The 18,863-nt window shown below is 40.3% G+C and overlaps 1 protein-coding gene across 2 annotated transcripts in view; it reads right to left on the minus strand.

Annotated features, from left to right (window-relative positions):
- RGS22 (regulator of G protein signaling 22) overlaps window positions 1–18,863 on the minus strand; it is a 105,051-nt gene that overhangs the window by 31,935 nt on the left and 54,253 nt on the right. For both annotated transcript variants that reach the window (XM_032222981.1, XM_032222983.1), the window contains 2 exons: window positions 5,706–5,900; window positions 2,430–2,522 (listed from right to left, as the gene is read on the minus strand). In XM_032222981.1, the coding sequence (XP_032078872.1) occupies window positions 2,430–2,522; window positions 5,706–5,900 (288 nt within the window). The remainder of the gene's footprint in view (window positions 1–2,429; window positions 2,523–5,705; window positions 5,901–18,863) is intronic.

Here is an 18,863-nt window from a genome sequence, read left to right on the forward strand (position 1 = left end):
TAAGCAATCAAATCATACTAGGAAACAATCAACATAAATCATAAGGATATAAGCAATAAAGTTACAGTTATACAGTCATAAGTGGGAGGAGATGGGTTTGAGGAACGATGAGAAGATTAATAGTAATGCAGACTTAGTAAATAGCTTGACAGTGTTAAGGAAATTATTTGTTTAGCAGTGTGATGGCATTCAGGAAAAACCTGTTCTTGTGTCTAGTTGTATTGGTGTGCAATGCTTTATAGTGTTGTTTTGAGGGTAGGAGTTGAAACAATTTATGTCCAGGATGTGAAAGGTCTGTAAATATTTTCACGGCCCTCTTTTTGACGCATGCAGTATACAGGTCCTCAGTGGAAGATAATGTATTGTTTCTCTCAACACAAGATATGAATCTAGGTCACCATAGCAGATACAGCCAGAAAATGGGGACATGACTTCTAGAAGGTGATTTGCATATTGCACATATGTTGTCTATAGCACTATGTCAGAGCCAAATTGTTGCTTTGAAAATGGGCCATTTTGTAACATCATGCTTTCAAAGCACTTTTCTTAAAGGAAACTGGTATGTTCTGTTCCATTGTCCTTCCTGCAGTGGGCTTCTTTGGTTACATTTGCTGGGAATTATGAAGGTTGAAGTTCAACTCATTGAGAATTTCCAGAAGTCTGCCTTAGGATATGATTTAACAGTATAACTATTTCCTTATTGCTAGAGCAAGGAGAAAGCTATGGGTTTTTTTATGATAAAAATACTATTATACTATACTACTATTCAGGAATATGCCTAGCATGTGTTTTATGGTCTATTGCCGTGATGGCGAATCTATGGCACATGTGTCAGAGGTGGCACGCGGACCCCTCTCTGTGGGCAAGTGTGCCATCGCAGGGGCTATTCTGGTTTCCAGCCAGCTGGTCTTCACAGGCATCAGAGCACCGGAAAATGGCCTGAAAAATGGACAACAAATAGGCTGTTTCCCTTGCCATTTCCAGGCCATTTTTTCCGGCCAAAAACTGCCTAAAAACAGCCTGGAAAACAACCTGGAAACGGCCTGAGAATGGCCAAAAAAACAGGCAATGCACACATTGGCCAGCTGGTGTTCCAATTTCCAGTGCTCCGGCATGCGCACACTCACACATGCACGGGGCATCCGCTTTGGGCACTCAGTGCTGAAAAAGTTCGCCATCACCTGTCTCTTGTATGAAATATTGTTAACTGGTTGATGCTATATCATCGTGATGGCAAACCTATGGGGTGGCATGTAGAGTACTCTCGGTGGGCACATGCACCGTCTCCAGCTGGTTTTCGCGGGTGTCGTAGCGCCGGAAAATGGCTGGAAAAACAGCCAAAAATCAGATCATTTTGGGGCTGTTTTCTGGGGCATTTTCAGAACATTTTTGGGACCAAAATTGTCAGAAAAACAGCCTGAAAACAGCCAAAAATGGCCCAAAAAAATAGGCCGGTGAGCGCCGGCCAGCTGGTGTTCAGGTGTCCAGCACTCTGGTGCATGCACATGTACACGCATGCACGTACATTTTCATTTGGGCACTCGGTGCTGAAAAGGTTTGCCATCACTGCTATATCAGTGTATATGTGAGAAAGGGCAATGAATGTAGCATTTTGGCTATACAACTAAAATGACAATAGAATCTAGTGCAGTGTTTCTCAACCTTGGCAACTTGAAGATGTCTGGACTTCAACTCAGCTGGGGAATTCTGGGAGTTGAAGTCCAGACATCTTCAAGTTGCCAAGGTTGAGAAACACTGATCTAGTGAGATCTACAATTCATTTCTCACAGTACTTTTAATATAAAGCTGGTGGATTTTCCTTTTGTCTTGAGTCACCAACTGCTTATAATTAATATTAATTCCCCCAAGCTCATAGAAGGAAAACAATACTCATTTGCAGTTGATAATCAGATAAAGTCCCCCCTGTATTGGAGTTGTATGTTTATTGTCCCATATTCTTCCCTCTATCAAATAGTAGTAACAGCATTAGTATTTTTATTTATTTATTTATTTATTTATTTATTTATTTATTTATTTATTTATTTATTTGTCTTGTATGCCGCCCACTCCCGAAGGACTCCGGGCGGCTCACAATAGACAAGGGAAGGGGAAATAACTAGACAAAGACAACACTTTAAAAAAACGCAACATTCACAGTTTCCGTATTAATAGCAATAGGGTGAATATTGTTGGTTTGCATGGCAAGCCTTTTCTCATGACACACTATAATTTTGAAGCCATGCAGGAATTGGCTGGCAAGGAGTAAATGGTTGCAGATTGAATGTTTTTAATGTAGAACTGCACCATGTAAAAATGTCATAGATGTCTCAAGAGACAGATTTGCTGCCACAGAGAAGCACATAGGGTTAAGCGCTCAGTATGAGGCAAGAATAAGGGTGTTGTTTTTGTTAATAGGTGCTTGCCTTTACCTCATCCTTCTTGGAAATGCCCTCTGCATGCAAAGCCTTCAGCTTTTTAAAGTACACGGAGTCCAGCTGTCGAATTTCTTCCACCAGCTCCACCTAATAAAATAATAACATCTGTCATCAACCCAGTACACATCACGGAATGAAAGATGAAGGGGTAGGAGAGGAAAGCTGCCAATGACAGTGGGTAGAAAAGAACCACACTTGCCAGGAACAAGACAAATGTTTAGGAGACATATCTCTGCATGTTGCATTTCCCTCAGACCAGATGATTCAAGGAGAATATTTGCTGAAACAGCTAAAGCAACAAATATTGTGTGCATCCATTTGGCCACTTCCAGAATCAAGAAAGACTTGTGGAGTTGCTTCTGAGTAGTTTCCTTTGTTGTTCCTTATCTACCATGTGTCAGGGTTACAAGTAGGGCCCAACAGAATCAAAACTCCAAGGCAGGCAAGTTCCTTAAAAAAATAGATTTATTAGGCACGTCATATTGGCACATCTGGGGGAACCTGACCCTGAACCTCCTAATTCAAAGTAGTTTTCCCTCCCCTGACCAAGCCATCCATCACATGGTCCAATCAGGTCACAGTCCAAGGGTCACTCCATCTCTGACCCCAACTCCTTGCACTGAGTGGGAAAACTCTTGGTTCTCAGAAAGAATTTTATTACAGCTAAAATTCCCTAGTTATCTCTTCCTCCCCTCTCCCGTTTCCACAGCTCAACTTTCTTTGCTGTGGCAGCCCTGAAGTGTCCAGGGGGAAAATGGCTCCAGGGCTGACACTGTGTTTCCCTGAAAATAAAACCCGGTTTTGGGCCCCAAAATAAGAACCAAGTCTTATTTTGGGGGCATGTCTTATCCGCTTACCTTAGTATCACCGCAGCCAGGCCTCCCACGCCCCAACACTTGTCGCGCTGCTGCCTGATTTCTTCTGTGGCCACTCATGGCCGCTCGTGGCCAGATGCCACATTGGTCATTACACTGGTGTCGCCACTCATGGCAGCAGGCCAAATGTCATATTATGCCATTGCACATGCGAGCGGCAGCACTAGTGCAACATAACACACAGCAACCTGCCACGGGCGGAGCACTGGCACAATGCATCATGTGGTGTTCAGCCATGAGTGGCCACAAGCAGGAACAGAAGAAGTTGGCCAGCAGTGCAACAAGTGTTGAGGCATTGTAGGCCCGGCTGAGGTGGTCTAATGGTAAGCAGGTGCCGGGCACATGGGGCAGCTCAGCTCCCACACCCAAGCTTGATTTTTTACACATGCACCTTGTACAACCAGATGGTGGGGGGCTTAACTAGGGCTTATTTTGGGGGTGGGGCTTATATTAGGCACAGGCGTAAAAATCAGTCTACGGCTTGTTTTAGGCATAGGTCGTATTTTTTTGGTGGGGAAACATGGTATAGACGGAAATCTTGCCAAACTAGTTGCATCACTGTAGATATACTTTGGAAATTGTTAAGGAGCAGTTGTTTTACCCAATTCCTCCAGACCTTCCATAGTATGCCCTCTGGAATGCAGCCCCTCCCTCCCTCCTGGGAATCCAGACTACATTCCACCACAGAATCTCAGGTATGGAGAAATATCCTCTCATTTTCAAAGAAAACTGGCAAAGTCACTAGTGGTATCTGCATACTAATTGATACGTTTTATTTGTTTTCTTTTTTGTTTTGCATGAAAAACAAAATTTAATATAAATTTACCAGTTTATTTAATATGGACTAACAAGTGCATTTATTTATTTGTTTGTTATAAAAAAGATGCTAAAAGCACTAAAAAGAACATTGCTACTTCCGATAGTGAATAGCAGTGGTGGGTTCTGGCTGGTACGGCCCGGTACGGGCATACTCGTAACAGCCGAGAGCAGCGGCCACTGTACTGGTAAGCAGCTGGGTGTTGCAGAGCCAGTGGAGTGTGCATGCGTGCGCAGCAAGCATGCACAACCAGTACTCCTGGCCCTGTGTGCAGGGTACCGGTAACAACGGGGAGAGGAACCCACCACTGGTGAATAGGTAGTTGGGTCTATTGGGACTACAAGCAAATAATCTTTACTGAAACATTAACAAGTTTTGAGATTATTTGTAAGCTACCTTGGCAGGAGTTGAATCCAGAAATTTGAATTGCAAATAATGTTGATAAATAATAAACAAATAAAACAGGAGCACCAAAATATAGCATAGGTATCAGCATGTTGGGGAAAATGATAAGGTCTGTTCAATTACAAAGGAAATCCTAAAAGCTTAAGGAGGGGAAACTTAAAACTGAAAACGTAAGGAGAAAAAATTTAAAACTTGCACTATGCTCAATAATCATGGAATTGGAAAAGAAAATAGAAGAATGGATTACTAACTTGGACAGAAAGGCTGATTGATCTCTAAACAGGAACACTCTGCAACATTTACCAAAACTTAACGTTCAAATGGTTGTAATTAAGCAATTGAAAAATATTGTTTTCATTGAAACTGCTATTCTTGCTAGCAAAAAGGAAGAAGTAATTGCTAATATCACCTCCTTTGAAATGCTGCTGGGAAAAAGCATCCTAAATACTTGATTCGAAGTACAAGCTGAAGAGTATAAAGGCAGCTGGTAATATTGTTTTGTTTTGTAGAACTATCTGCCTACAAATTACCTTGTATCACTTTGTTTTGTTTAATTGGCATAGCAATAAGCCTTCAGTTAAAAATTGCCAAAGGGCAGTCTTTTATATTTGAGCAAAGGATTTGGCAGGAATATGGAAGAATGAAAAACGCAGACTGTTTCCCTAATGATGATAGGAATGGAATCGGGGAGGGGGGGTATTCACTTACTTTCCCTACCGGTTCGCAAATGTGAGTGCACATGCCCCGTCCATGTATGCACTAGACCTTCCACGCATGCACTTTGGCTTGAAAATGTGCCTAAATAGGGCAGCATGGAGCCGGGGCGGGTGAGCGGGGCAACCCGCAGTTTCCACTACCAGTTCAGGCGAACCGGTCCAAACCGGCTGAATGCCACCTCTGAATGGAGTAAAGTCAAACAAAGGAGATGCTGAAAGGGAGGTTAGGTCATAGTTAGGAAGATCAAGACAGGCTTCATATGGAAGGATTATATACATGGTGGAGCAAATACTAACATGTTAATAACTTCAATTTTAATATTATTATTATTATTATTATTATTATTATTTGAGTATTATTAATGTAACTAATATTATAAATATTGCCACTATTATTATGTATCAAAGCTAACAATACCCGGATGCCACACTGTTCATGTATATGTTCATAGATTACCTTCCCATATGTTTCTCGGTCTTCCTCTATCATCTTCATCCATGGAACCAAAAGAAGGGTGAGGATATATTCTTCTGCTGGGTCAAAAAGATCTTCAAATGGCGGATCAATTCTTTTGTAAATTTCATTTTTTGTAGGCTGTTCTATTCCAATATCCATAGCAGCAGAAGGAGCAATATAATTGGCATAAAGGAGCTGTGTTAGATTTTTAAAAAAAGAGGTAAATTGCTCAACAATTATCCAGTACAATAAAGTTCTGTTAAAATGAAAATCAAAAACATTGTTGTAATATTATTTGAATTGCTTTAGGTTTTTTTTAATTGTGTACTGTAATTAATAACTGCAAAATTTAAAAGTAAAGGTTCCCCTTGTACATATATGCTAGTCGTTCCCGACTCTAGGGGACGATGCTCATCTCCGTTTCAAAGCCGAAGAGCCAGCACTGTCCGAAGATGTCTCCGTGGTCATGTGGCCAGCATGACTAAACCGCAAAGGTGCATTGAATGCTGTTACCTTCCCACCAAAGGTGGTCCCTATTTTTCTACTTGCATTTTACATGCTTTCGAACTGCTAGGTTGGCAGAAGCTGGGACCAGTAACGGGAGCTCACTCCGTTACGCAGCACTAGGGATTTGAACTGCCCAACTGCTGACCTTTCTGATCAACAAGCTCAGTCCTAGCCACTAAGCCATATTTTTTCCCTCTCAAACAAAAACTATATATTTTTCCTTGCTCCTAAGACTGGTTCATGCACAAACCTTCATAGCTTAATGGGCATTTGTGAACGAGATCCAGATAAATACATGTTACATATTGTTGCAGATACAGTTATTTTTAAACAAGGACACATTATACTCTATACATAAAGCAAAATCCTGCAGTAGTAGGTCTTAGTTATACTGTTCTGAATTGAATGAATATAACAAAGTCTTGTATAAAGAAGGAGCAGTAGCATAGGGCAGGATAGATTAAAATCGGTCAGATATTATAGTTACATGGAAAGTTTCTTTTTAAAAAAACACAGAAGCGGTTTTAGAAAAATGCCACTGTGTGTGGTCTAGTAGTAAAATCCACTTTAACGTCATAGTTCTCTGCCATTTCATCCTGCAGCACCTTCAGACATCTAGACCGCAACTATAAGTCATCAATGTACCTTATTATGCTTACTTTTTGATTGGTAAGAAGTTCCAGGGTAAAGTTATGCTGGTCTTGTTTCCTTTGGAAGAAGATCAGTCCTACCAATGTTTTAAAAATACTGACATTTATTTATAGCTATCCAGGTCGAGCACAGGGCTGCTACATCAGAGAAAACAACCTGCACCACAAAATGTTCTTAGCTTGTCCTCCTCAAGCCTGTAATTTCTCTTCCCATGTACACATTATCTAAAACAACATCACTCTTAGTAAGCAATTGCCTAACAGCTGAAAACCCCAATCAGTCATTTCCCTAATAAGATCTTCAGCAACATTAGACACCGGTGGGCAACATTCCCGAATCAGTTATTTTTTCCCATTTCATCCCTGTGAAACAACATTTGAGAACTCGATTGCAAATGATGACCCAATGTAGTTCACTTTCTGTGAGTTATAAGTGTGAAAAAATTTCATGCAACTTAATTAATTTTTGTCCCTTACTCTCTATAACAGTGGTGGCTAACCTTTTTGTTGTCGCATGCCAAAAGCGCACACAAGCCCCTCCCTGTGCGCCCCGTCTGCCACACATGCATGTGTGACCCTCCCACATGTGCGGCACCCCCCACGCATGTGCATGGAACCCTCATTCTTCTCCCGCCCCCCTGTGCATGCGCACATGACCCTCCACACTCCCCCTATGCATACACACGTGACCCCTTGATGTGCCTTGTCCCCCATGCATGCACGACAGAGATCCCAAAACCAGCTGGCTGGTGGGAGGCATGAGCGCATTCACAGTGGAGCTGAGCTGAGGTGACGGCTGGCGTGCCCGCAGAGAGGGTTCTATGTCCCACCTGTGGCACAATTGCCATACGTTCCCTATCATGGCTATATAATGTGCTTGGAGCATAACAGTAAATGTTCTAAACCCTGGGAAAGTCAAATTTAATTTAGTTTGCATAGGAACTAAAGGTGCATAGATTAGTTCTGATCAAATTGGAATAACTGATGTAGCTATATGATTATTGAACAATGTAATCTGTCAATTCAAAGAATTGTCTGAATTGATTTTCCAAATCAAACCTCACATATCCCTGGTGGAAATTATTTTATTTTATTTTCATGTGAAATAAATGGAACTTTTAAAAAGAGGGGGAATGCTATGTTACTTTTTTTTTAAATTACCACAATATCAAAATGTGAATACTTTCAGGGACTACATACTGTGATGAATAAAAATATGGTGATTTTACAGTATTGCATTTATTAAGGCTGTGGAGTTTCTTTAATGTGGAGATGCAGTCCAGCACAACAGTTATGCTCCTGTCAGCTACAAAGCATTTTGCAGAATTGGATCTGAAACATTACACAGCACCATTATTTAACAAGGCATCTATATCCTTTTGAATAAAAACACCCCAGAGGCCTGTTTACAATTACATAAAAACAATTTTAACAAAACAACCAAGAACAGCACGCAGAGTCAATATTTAAAACCAAAACATAACAAATATTTTCTACCAGATATAACAAATGCCTGTTTGAATAAACAATACTCATATCCAGCAACATGAAAAAACAGCCACGGAGGACACCAGCTAACTTTGTGGGTCAAGATATTCCATAATATGGGTGCAATCATTAGGAAGCCCTCTTTTTTCAAATTAGTGAATACTCTTCTGACTTAGAAGCGGTCCAGAATAATAGCTCTCTTGGGAACAGACATATTAAATTTGGAGCAAACAGATTTTTAACAAGCAATCCAAAGTATTTCCCACTAACTGTCCCAGGACTCTAAAACAGAGATTAAGAAAAACCTCCTCACAGTCACAATCCTGGCACTAATCTTGGGTTGTTGCATTGGTATCCCAGCCAGGATTTCTTCCAGCTGGCCAATGGGAAGATGCAAACAGGGGGAGTAGCTGGCACCCTTCCACTGCTTTTTTTCCCTTGCTATATTTGCTCTTGCTTGGGGGGGGGGGGACTAAAACAATAGCAGCAGCAACGTTAGGGGAAATACAAAACTACCCCTTGGAATGAAGGATGGAGGCATGTTAAAAAGAGGCCACTACGCCTTGCCTAAAGGAGGCTGGAAGAATTCCCGAAGTTAATAGACAAGACTTGATTTCCCAGCAAATCATTCTACAGTTCCAGAGGAAATGTTGAAAAATTGCCTTTACTCTGTTCCTCGGAAGCAGAGAATTAGAGAACCATAACAATGGAGGGTTGAAAGGGAACTTGGATGTCTTCTACTCTAACTCCTATACAAGGGAGGAATCCTGAGTCCATCCCAGTCAAATGGCTGATCAACATCTGTTTGAAAATCTCCAGTGATGAAGCACCCTTGATTTCAGGAAGTAGGTTGTTTTCTGTGCTTAACAGTGCTCCCAGTCAGGAAATTCCTTCTTATTTTGAGTTTGTATCTCTCTCTGTAAAGTTTCCACCTGTTGGTTCTTATCCTATCCTGGGGCATTACAGAGTACAGGTGTACATTTTCCCCCCTTGTCACAACCCTTTAAAGTATTAGAAGACCTAAGCATAGTACACAAAATTTTCTGCTGCAACGTCCTGCCTGTCAATGACTTCTTCAGCTTCAACCTCAATAATACAATAGATACAAACTCAAGGTAAACCTCTCCAAACCCGATTGCAGAAAATATAACTTCAGCAACAGAGTGGTCAACGCCTGGAATGCTCTATCTGACTCCATTGTTACATCCTCTAAACCTCACAGCTTCAACCTCAAACTGTCTACCGTGGACTTCACCCCATTCCTAAGAGGTCCGTAAAGTGGGCGTGATGAGTGCACCAGCATGCCTTCCGTCCCTGTCCTACTGTCCCCATTTATTTGTACTCATTTCCTTTGTTCATGTCAGTGGTGGGTTGCAGGCGGTACGCCCCGGTACAGGAATACCAGGGCCTGCACGGAGCACCGGGTAACATTCCTGTACGGTGCTCTGGAGGGCACACCCACCCGCCCGTCATCCTTACCTGTCTTTAAACTCTTCGGGTCTTCCGCGCACGGTGCGTACAGCACCTGTGTGACACTCCGCTGAACAGCTGGAGTGTTGTGGAGGCGTCACTGGAAGGTAGGACGCATGCACTCACCGTATCGGTTGCATCGGGATCCAGAACCCACCACTGGTTCATGTCCATGTTTATACTTACACCTGTTATCTTGTACATGTTTGACAAACCAACCAACCAACCAACCAACCAACCAAATAAATAAATAAATAAGACTGTTATCATGTTTCCCCTGAGCCTTCTCTTCTTTAAGCTCAATATACCTAGCACGGCTCATACATAATCTGCTTCCCAAAATCAAGACAAGCTTTGAAGCATCAAAGATGATTAGGGGACTGGAGGCTAAAACATATGAAGAATGGTTGCAGGAACTGGGTATGTCTAGTTTAATGAAAAGAAGAACTAGGGGAGACATGATAGCAGTGTTCCAATATCTCAGGGGTTGCCACAAAAAAAGGGAGTCAAACTATTCTCCAAGGCACCAGAGGGTAGAACAAGAAGCAATCGGTGGAAACTAATCAAAGAGAGAAGCAACCTAGAACTGAGAAATTTCCTGACGGTTAGAACAATTAATCAGTGGAACAGCTTGCCTCCAGAAGTTGTGAATGCCCCAACACTATAAGTCTTTAAGAAGATGTTGGGTAGACATTTGTTTGGAACAGTATAGGGTTTCCTGCCTAGGCAGGGGGTTGGACTAGAAGACCTCTGAGGTCCCTTCCAACTCTGCTATTGTATTAACTAGAAAAAGCCAGACAGTTCTGATCTCAGATCAACGCAAAGACTGATCTGGGAAAATCAAACAAGACAGCAAGCTCAGCATCAAGAACCTTTCACATACAAAAGGAATGACCAAGCATACGAATCACGTCATTTTCTCCTGGAGGGTCAGTTCTTTGGTAGAAATTGTTGGGGCCAAGCGGTGTGTACGGAATCTCTGAGAGGTGCATCTTTCGCTAGCAGGACAGTGAGGTCGACAGGACCAGAGCAATACTTACATTTGATTTCTCTTCTATATCATTTCATGTAAGTTAAATTAACTAAGTACAGCTAATAGAATTACTCCTGTGCATCTAATAATTGTCCTGTGCTGTTGTATCAAAAATTATAATTTGGCCACTATTTTAAGAGGCTCCAGAAGCTGCATCTAACAATTTGTGTGGCTGCAGGTAGTAGCCAAAAAACCCTTTGCGCTCCATCTGGAAAAGTTATAAGAAAACATGCCGTTTATATCTGTGAAGGATCTGTAACATTTGCTTTATTATAATTCTGTGTTTCGAGGAGCAAATTGGGAACTGAGCGCTTGTACAGGTAAAATCCAGGCTGTGGGTCACCGTGGCTTTTAGCAGAACAAGGAAGAAAGGAAATTCAGAAATATTGTTGTGGTATAAACTTTAAGAGGTATAATTGATCACTTCTAGGACAGGAAGGTTTTCCACTGCTGTATTTGCTATCTAGTTTAGCTTATCCCTAGGCTGAAATTGCAGATCAAAGAGAAATTTAAGTTCTTCTCCAAGACGGTGTCTTCTGAATCTGTGCGGTTGCATTTTGCAGAATTCTAAGGCAGCATGGACAAACGTTGGCAAACTAGGAATTATGAGAACAGTAGGAAAAGCCTACATCTAAAGAGCCCCAGGTTGAGGGAAGTTCTATGAGGCCAATTGTAATAATCGAACTACTTATACAGTAAACTTGCGAGCTCTAGCATAAATATAAATATATATAAATATATATACATATATATATATACAAAACAGCCAAGATCCCACACTACTCCTGGAAACACCAAACCTGAAGTAGTCAGCAGCAGCCTGAAGATGACGAATGTGACTTCGTCGAAACGTCGCCAAGACATCTCCAATTCTATGCGGGAGAAAACCCGAACAACTAGAGACCTACACACTAACACCCGCGAAAACCTCAGAAAACAAATATATATATTTATATATACCATTCTTGACATTTGTGCGATGAAAATATGATTCTTGTGATGTCACTTGTCACTCAGAACAGATCCTAAAGCTCAGAGCTCTTCACTGATTTAGAGGTCTAATAGAACAGTATGCTGGATGAGATGGACTTGGTCTGATCAATTGCAACTCAATGAAAAAGCACATCATTTGCCATTAGTTGACTACTGAGTGCCAAAAATTTTAACGCACTTTTTCCTTTTCTTAATTGTGAGAGCCCTCTATTATAAGTTCAAATTTCATTCTTTTTATGCTTTCCAGGTTTTTTTTTTTTCTGGAACACTAAAACTTTCAAATGGCCTTTGTATAGGATAATACTCCCAACAATTATTGTATGATAACAGTCCATTACATGGAAAATATGTTTTAAATGGTTGCCTATAAATGCTTGAAAAGTTCATACAAAAGTCACAGTATATATAATAGAATATCGAACTTCGTTTATTTGGTGATTTCTTTTTTACTTCAGTAAAAGAAGAATGTTTTATTCTATATTGCCTCTATATATTTCTCTATAATATATAATGTATTAAGAAATGGGCCTAAAGCAACTTCCAGATGTGGATTCTCCTCGGGTTTTGCATCTTTATGTAATTTATAAGAGCAAAATCTGGAGACAATAAATCCAGCTCCCCCTTCCCCACGCCCCTTCCTCACACCCCCTTCCCCACCCCAGCCCCCCAAAAATCAGAGCAGCATTCAGGCTTTTAAAATCCTGAATCTAGGAAAGTAGATATAGATTAATTCATTTAATAAAATAATAACTTTTCTTCAAGTTTCAATTTTTAAACTCGAACTTTATAATCAAATCAAGCATTAATCCTTCTTGAGTTAAATAAGGAGCTTAGCTATATGATGAGCCATACAATGTCAAAAAGTTAGATCTATCCTACTCAAACACAATTCAGAATACCTTTATTATTTTCTAGCAGCTTAATTTCTATCTATAGAACAATGCATTATATTTTTATATAAACTCCCTTTGCTATATGTCTTGTAACTGTCTTTCATTTTTCTACCTCCAAACATTTTTCCCAGGGCCAATTCTCACATATGTTTGTTGTTTTCCTTTTCCAATTCAGTTTGCAATTTACTATACGTACTTATAGCAAAATAACCGCATGCATTCCTTTCATTATACACACAGTGGTTCTCTCTCTGGAATACATTGTCTTTTCTTTAATATATCACAATGTTAAGACAGATATAAATCAAAGAAATGAAAAGGCTTAATAGAAATCAAATTAAGTACTTGTTTTAAGTGACATTACTACTCTAAATACAAAAAAGATATTTTCAAAAAATATCAAGGAACAATTTATCTGGAAATGTCTGTGTGATGTGAAGAACTCCCTGAAAAATCTCAGTAGGTGGTAGCTTTTGATTGACTTTGGCTCAGAAGCCAAACAGAATTGGTCCTAGTTAATATTTGGATTGAGCATCACCAAGGAATTCCAAGAATGTAGGCTACATTGGGAAATCACTCAATCAGTCTATCTGTCTCTCCATCCATCCATCCATCCATCCATCCTTCTATCGATTCATTCACAGCAAACCACCTCCATACCGTTGCCAAGAAAAATGCATGGATTTGTCCTTGAAAACATCAAGAATCAAATTTGGCTCAAAAGAAATTTTAATTATTATCTCAATTTACAGTACTAATCTTATAAACAGCAATAACAAATTAGTTCTCCAAATAATTATTCTTATGTAATCAAAGCTGTAGCATCCACATTACGAGAAACAGACATTGGAAATCTTGATAAACCCAAGCTCACAGAAATATAAAAAGGCTTTAGAAGAAAAATATAAGAGGAAAATCCCAAAATAGTGAAATCAAGATTTCATTGGCTAAAGAAAACTGAACTTCTTGTTTAGGAAGAATGAAAAGGAAAATATAGGAAGAGAATACAATGGAAGATGACTGGATTCAACGGCTGGAAGTTTAAACAAAAAGATTTATACTATAAACACTTAAAACCATTGTTTTGCATATCCTCCTTATTTATTTTTATGACACATATACCACAGGGGTCTCTCTGGATTCCATTGTCATTTCTTTTTGTCATGAATATGTGTTGATTACTTAAACAATAAATTCACTCCATGCTCAGAGTTCAAGGAAAGTTACATAAATCATTCATATAAAAATTGAAGAAATGAAGGATCTGTTAGAAACTCAATCCGAGCCACATAAGTCAACTCCAAAAGAAAGTGAATGCAACATTTTCCATGGAGGATTAAGAGGGCTTCTTACAGCCTTAACAATAAAGAAGAACAGAATAGAATAGAACTAGAGTTAGAAGGGACTTGGAGGTCTTCTAGTCCAACACTCTGCTTAGGCAGGAAACCCTACCCCACTTCAGACAAATGGTTATCCAACATCTTCTTATAAACTTCCAGTGTTGGAGCATTCATAACTTCTGGAGGCAAGTTGTTCCATTGATTAATTGTTCGAACTGTCAGGAAATTTCTCCTTAGTTCCAGGTTGCTTCTTTATTTGATTAGTTTCCGTCGATTGCTTCTTATCCTGCCCGCCGGTGCTTTGGAGAATAGCTTGACTCCCTCTTCTTTGTGGCAGCCCCTGAGATATTGGAACACTGCTATCGTGTCTCCCCTAGTCATGATAGCTTTCAGAACAAATGCATGCTTATTTATATGTAGCATTTGAATATTGGCTTTGGTATGCACTGATTCGATATAGTGTAAAATCCAGAAAAAGCATCATAAAAACTACATCACTAATACAAAAGAGCTGCCTTATATCTCTCTACATGATGGTTATTATTAAGACAAAATATTTATGTGTAGCCTCTCACCAATTATTTCCTTAATATTACTTTTTCACATTTTGATTCCTTCATTCAAAAATATTTATTTCTGTAATTGTCCAAGTAAAATGCCCCAGTTGAATAATGGGAGGTAAAAATTATAAAATAATTAAATTAGACTCAATATTTGCCCTTTGCAAAAACATCCACTTTCTGCCAAACGAAAGTAAACCAGCATTAAAACAGAAGATCAGCCATTACAAACTCAAGAGTATAAAACTTGCACAGACACTGGATGTTTCTACTCAAATAGCTCTTACAGTTATCAACAAAAATATTATGCAGTTATTTCAACTTTTTAAAAGAGATTATTTATGGGGGGGGGGGGAAGAATGGCCGAAAAAAATGAGAAAATGAGGAAGCTGATTGTCCTAATTAGGTAAGGATGGAGCAACCTATCCAATTTTTATCCTAAAACTCTAAGTCTTGCAATGCTGGAATTTCTACTCAACAAGAGATATTTAGCATTGCCATTGATTGATGGCTCAGTAAAGAGTTTCTTCTACACATACTTTGAACTAATGTCCTACTTATATGGATCTCTGCCACAAAATGAGCATTCCATTTCTTAGTCAGTCTACACTATACAGTGATATTATTTGAACAGTCCTAGTCACAGAGAGAGCAAAATTTAGAGGACTTTAATGAAAGTTCATTTGTAAAGTAGCATCTAATGGTTTCCAGTCTATGGTCTTCAGCAAAGGTAATGCAAATGGTTCGGTGATGGGATTCAAAAAAATTTACTACCAGTTCTGTGGGCCTAGCTTGGTGGGCGTGGCATGGCTTGGTGGGTGTGGCAGGGGAAGGATGCTGTAAAATCTCCATTTCCTCCCCACCCCAGGGAAACGTTACTGCAAAATGCCCATCTCCTGATGAGCTGGGGCTCAGGAGGCAGAGAATAGATGGAGGTGGGGCCAGTCAGAGGTGGTATTTACCGGTTCTCGGAACTACTCAAAATTTCCACTTCCTGTTCTCCAGAACTGGTCAGAATCTGCTGAATACCACCTCTGAAATGGTTTGTTTACAATTTATTTGGGTGTGTGTGTGGTAGATTTGTGTGTTAGACAGCAGGAAAGGTTTGTGTTAATTTCTTTAATTTTCATTCTCACATTCACATTCTCACATTCACCCACTCAGTGTGAATTATTCTCCTTCTCTTATTTTTCAGGAATTATGAAATGATGGGACAACCCTAGTTGCTGGTATTTAAAAAAAAATAAAACTTTTTCAGATGAATTGCCATGCTACCGCAACTGAATGTACACACTCGAATCTAAAATACAACACTTTTAGACTGAGGTTAGTCTCCTGATGATCAAATAGAATTCCGAAGAAAGCTTGCAATCCCATGAAATTTTGATATATGCCTTGGACCACAGGTGTCAAACTCGATTTCCTTGAGGGCTGCATCAGGGTTATGTTTGACCTTGGGGGGGGAGGGGCTGGAGATGTGGCCAGGGTGGGCGTGGCCAACTCAACATCACTTGTGTTGGGGGCACCTGTGGTGGCCAAGTGCTAAGGCAGATTTCCCTCAGACCCTCCCTCACTGTCATTATAATCTTCCTTCCTTCCCTTGTTTTCTTCTTTTTCTTTCCCTCTTCATTCTCCTTTCTTCTTCCTTCCCCTCTTTCCTTTTTTTCTTCCTTGGTCTCTTCCCATCTTTCTTTCTTTTTCTTCGCCTTTCCTCTTTGCCTTTCTCCTTTCCTGTCCCTTCTTGCATGCTCAAATGCAAAAGGGAAAACATTTCTCCTTTTGTTTTGTTTTTAGTTTGTTTGCTAACCCTCTACCAGCGAAAATGGAGCCGGGGGTGGATGGGTGCACACAGCCCTCCCGAGCTCTGTTTTCGCTAGCAGAAGCACTGCAGGCCGGTCCTATGCTGTTTCCAGGGTGGTCCCGCGGGCCAGATCTAAGTAACCTGCAGGCCGGATCCAGCCCGCTGGCCTTGAGTTTGACACTGCTGCCTTAGACGTTGATTTCAAGATTCTACTTCAATTTTTGTGCTGGACGGACAAGGTGGACAGAATTTGAAAGAGCACAATCACAATATGCTGACTCTGGTCTTGATTGAATACAGCTTGAATCTCATCTGGGTTACAATGAATTTAAAAAGCAAAACCATAAAAGCAAGCTCAAGAGCACTATCAAAAGTTGCCTCACATGTGTTGATTTGTTATATTACATTTGAGCTGTTAGTTATGCTAGTGGAAGAATTTCAGATATCGCGCTTTGATGAATTTGCATGTAATGATCATGCGGATTTAGCTTTCCACAATGTTTTAGTCATTCTCTTTCTGCTATGTTCTACTGTCACCACCAGGCCAGACTGGAAATAAAACTAAATGGAGAAAAAAATAATAAGCCCATTGTGCTTAAAAGGTACAGATAAATGGTCGGGAGTGGCTGCTTAGCAGAAACATTGTCGTCCCTACATAAACTCCAAGCATTGATTATGAATCCTTCATTTCACCAGTCAGATATGAACACATAACCTTATAAAATTCATGACAGACATTCCAAGGAAGAAAATAACATTCTTTTCCCGAAAATAACCTAATTGTTCAGATTCTAATCAGTGCTTAAATTCTTCTTTCGCATCAAAATAGATAAATCAGACTTGTGTTGCCTTGTAAAAGCATTAGAAAAATTAAGGTAAAGGTTCCCCTCATGCATATGAGCTAGTCGTTCCTGACTCTAGGGGGCAGTGCTCACCTCCATTTCAAAGCTGAAGAGCCAGCGCTGTCCAAAGACGTCTCCGTGGTCACGCAAAAAGTGCACAGAACACACCTTCCCTCCAAAGGTGGTTGCTATTTTTTCTACTTGCATTTTTTCATGCTTTCAAACTGCTAGGTTGGCAGAAGCTGGGACAAGTAACAGGAGCTCCCTCTGTTACGCGGCACTAGGGATTTGAACCACTGAACTGCTGACCTTTCTGATCGACAAGCTCAGCATCTTAGCCACTGAGCCACCACGTCCATCTTAGCAAAATTACTGGAATGTACATTTGTCAATAGTTTTCAGGCACAAAAACTAATTGGAAAAACGTTTGGATGAAAGGACTCTCTTCCAGAGAGAGTAGACTAAGTCACAAGCAAAGGGCCTGAGACCAAAATGTTGCATTGCAGTAATAAAGCATAGGTGTCAATTGTTTCCTCCTGTAGAAAAAATAGTGATCTTCAGTCCATTACAATATGTAGTCAGGGAAAAAACCCGAGAACCTTGGGTCTGCATCACAGTCAAGTAGTGGTCCAGTTTGACCAGTTGACCCTGGCATCAAATTCCTTAGCTCAACGTGTACATGCCAGAATGTACCCTGCTGACCACTCCAATGCTGCCTTCAACTCAAGTTAAATGAAACCCGCACCAACTCAGTAGTTGCCCATGTCAGCAAGGACCATGCTATGTGTTGGAGTTCCTAGATATCTACTGAAAAATGGGCTACAAGGCTCAGGATTATTGGCTGAGAAACCACAGCCAGCAGCCACAGAACTACTGGAAGGAAAGGTGTTTTACCTGTTGCAAATATACATTGATTTGAAAGAAAGAAAGAAATAATCCAACAAGAAGAGGATATTTGAAACAAATGTACTAGTTCTGGAAAGAACAACATCTAGAATCAGAAATACTAATAGTCATAGGCACCTTGGGTACAATCCCAAAAACAACAGGAACACCACTTGTACACCACGGGCTTTGATAAATTCACCATCAGTCAATTGCAAAAGGCATCTTTACTCAGAAGAGCTTACATCCTGAAACAACATCTCTAACACCACAAAATATCCACATCTGCCTATTCCAAGTCCTTGGGAAGGACTTGATAGATGGAAAACAATAGTCACAATTACTTTTATTATTTTACTAGTTGATAACCCAGCGTTGCCCGGGTATTTATTTATCCCAATCCTGTATTAGACAGGAAAAGCCTTATGTTGTTGAAAATGTCCAGACCAAATATAATTTCTAATGTTAGATTTTCCCCCTTACCAGAGGGAGCCTCCTTGTGGAGTATGGTGAAGCCGTTACCATGGGAACTCCACTGTGCTGTACATAGAAGTCATTTTATGGCAGTATGGTAGAAGCCATTTTAAGGCACAACAGGCCGTATCCTAACGGAACATACACATCAAGGGGTGTTAGGGGTATCTCACCCCCACAGTATTTTTTTTCCAGAGAGTAAGTCATCTGTGTACCAAGTTT

The sequence above is a fragment of the Thamnophis elegans genome, chromosome 8 (assembly GCF_009769535.1).
Source record: "Thamnophis elegans isolate rThaEle1 chromosome 8, rThaEle1.pri, whole genome shotgun sequence".
In the NCBI taxonomy this organism is placed as follows: domain Eukaryota; kingdom Metazoa; phylum Chordata; class Lepidosauria; order Squamata; family Colubridae; genus Thamnophis; species Thamnophis elegans.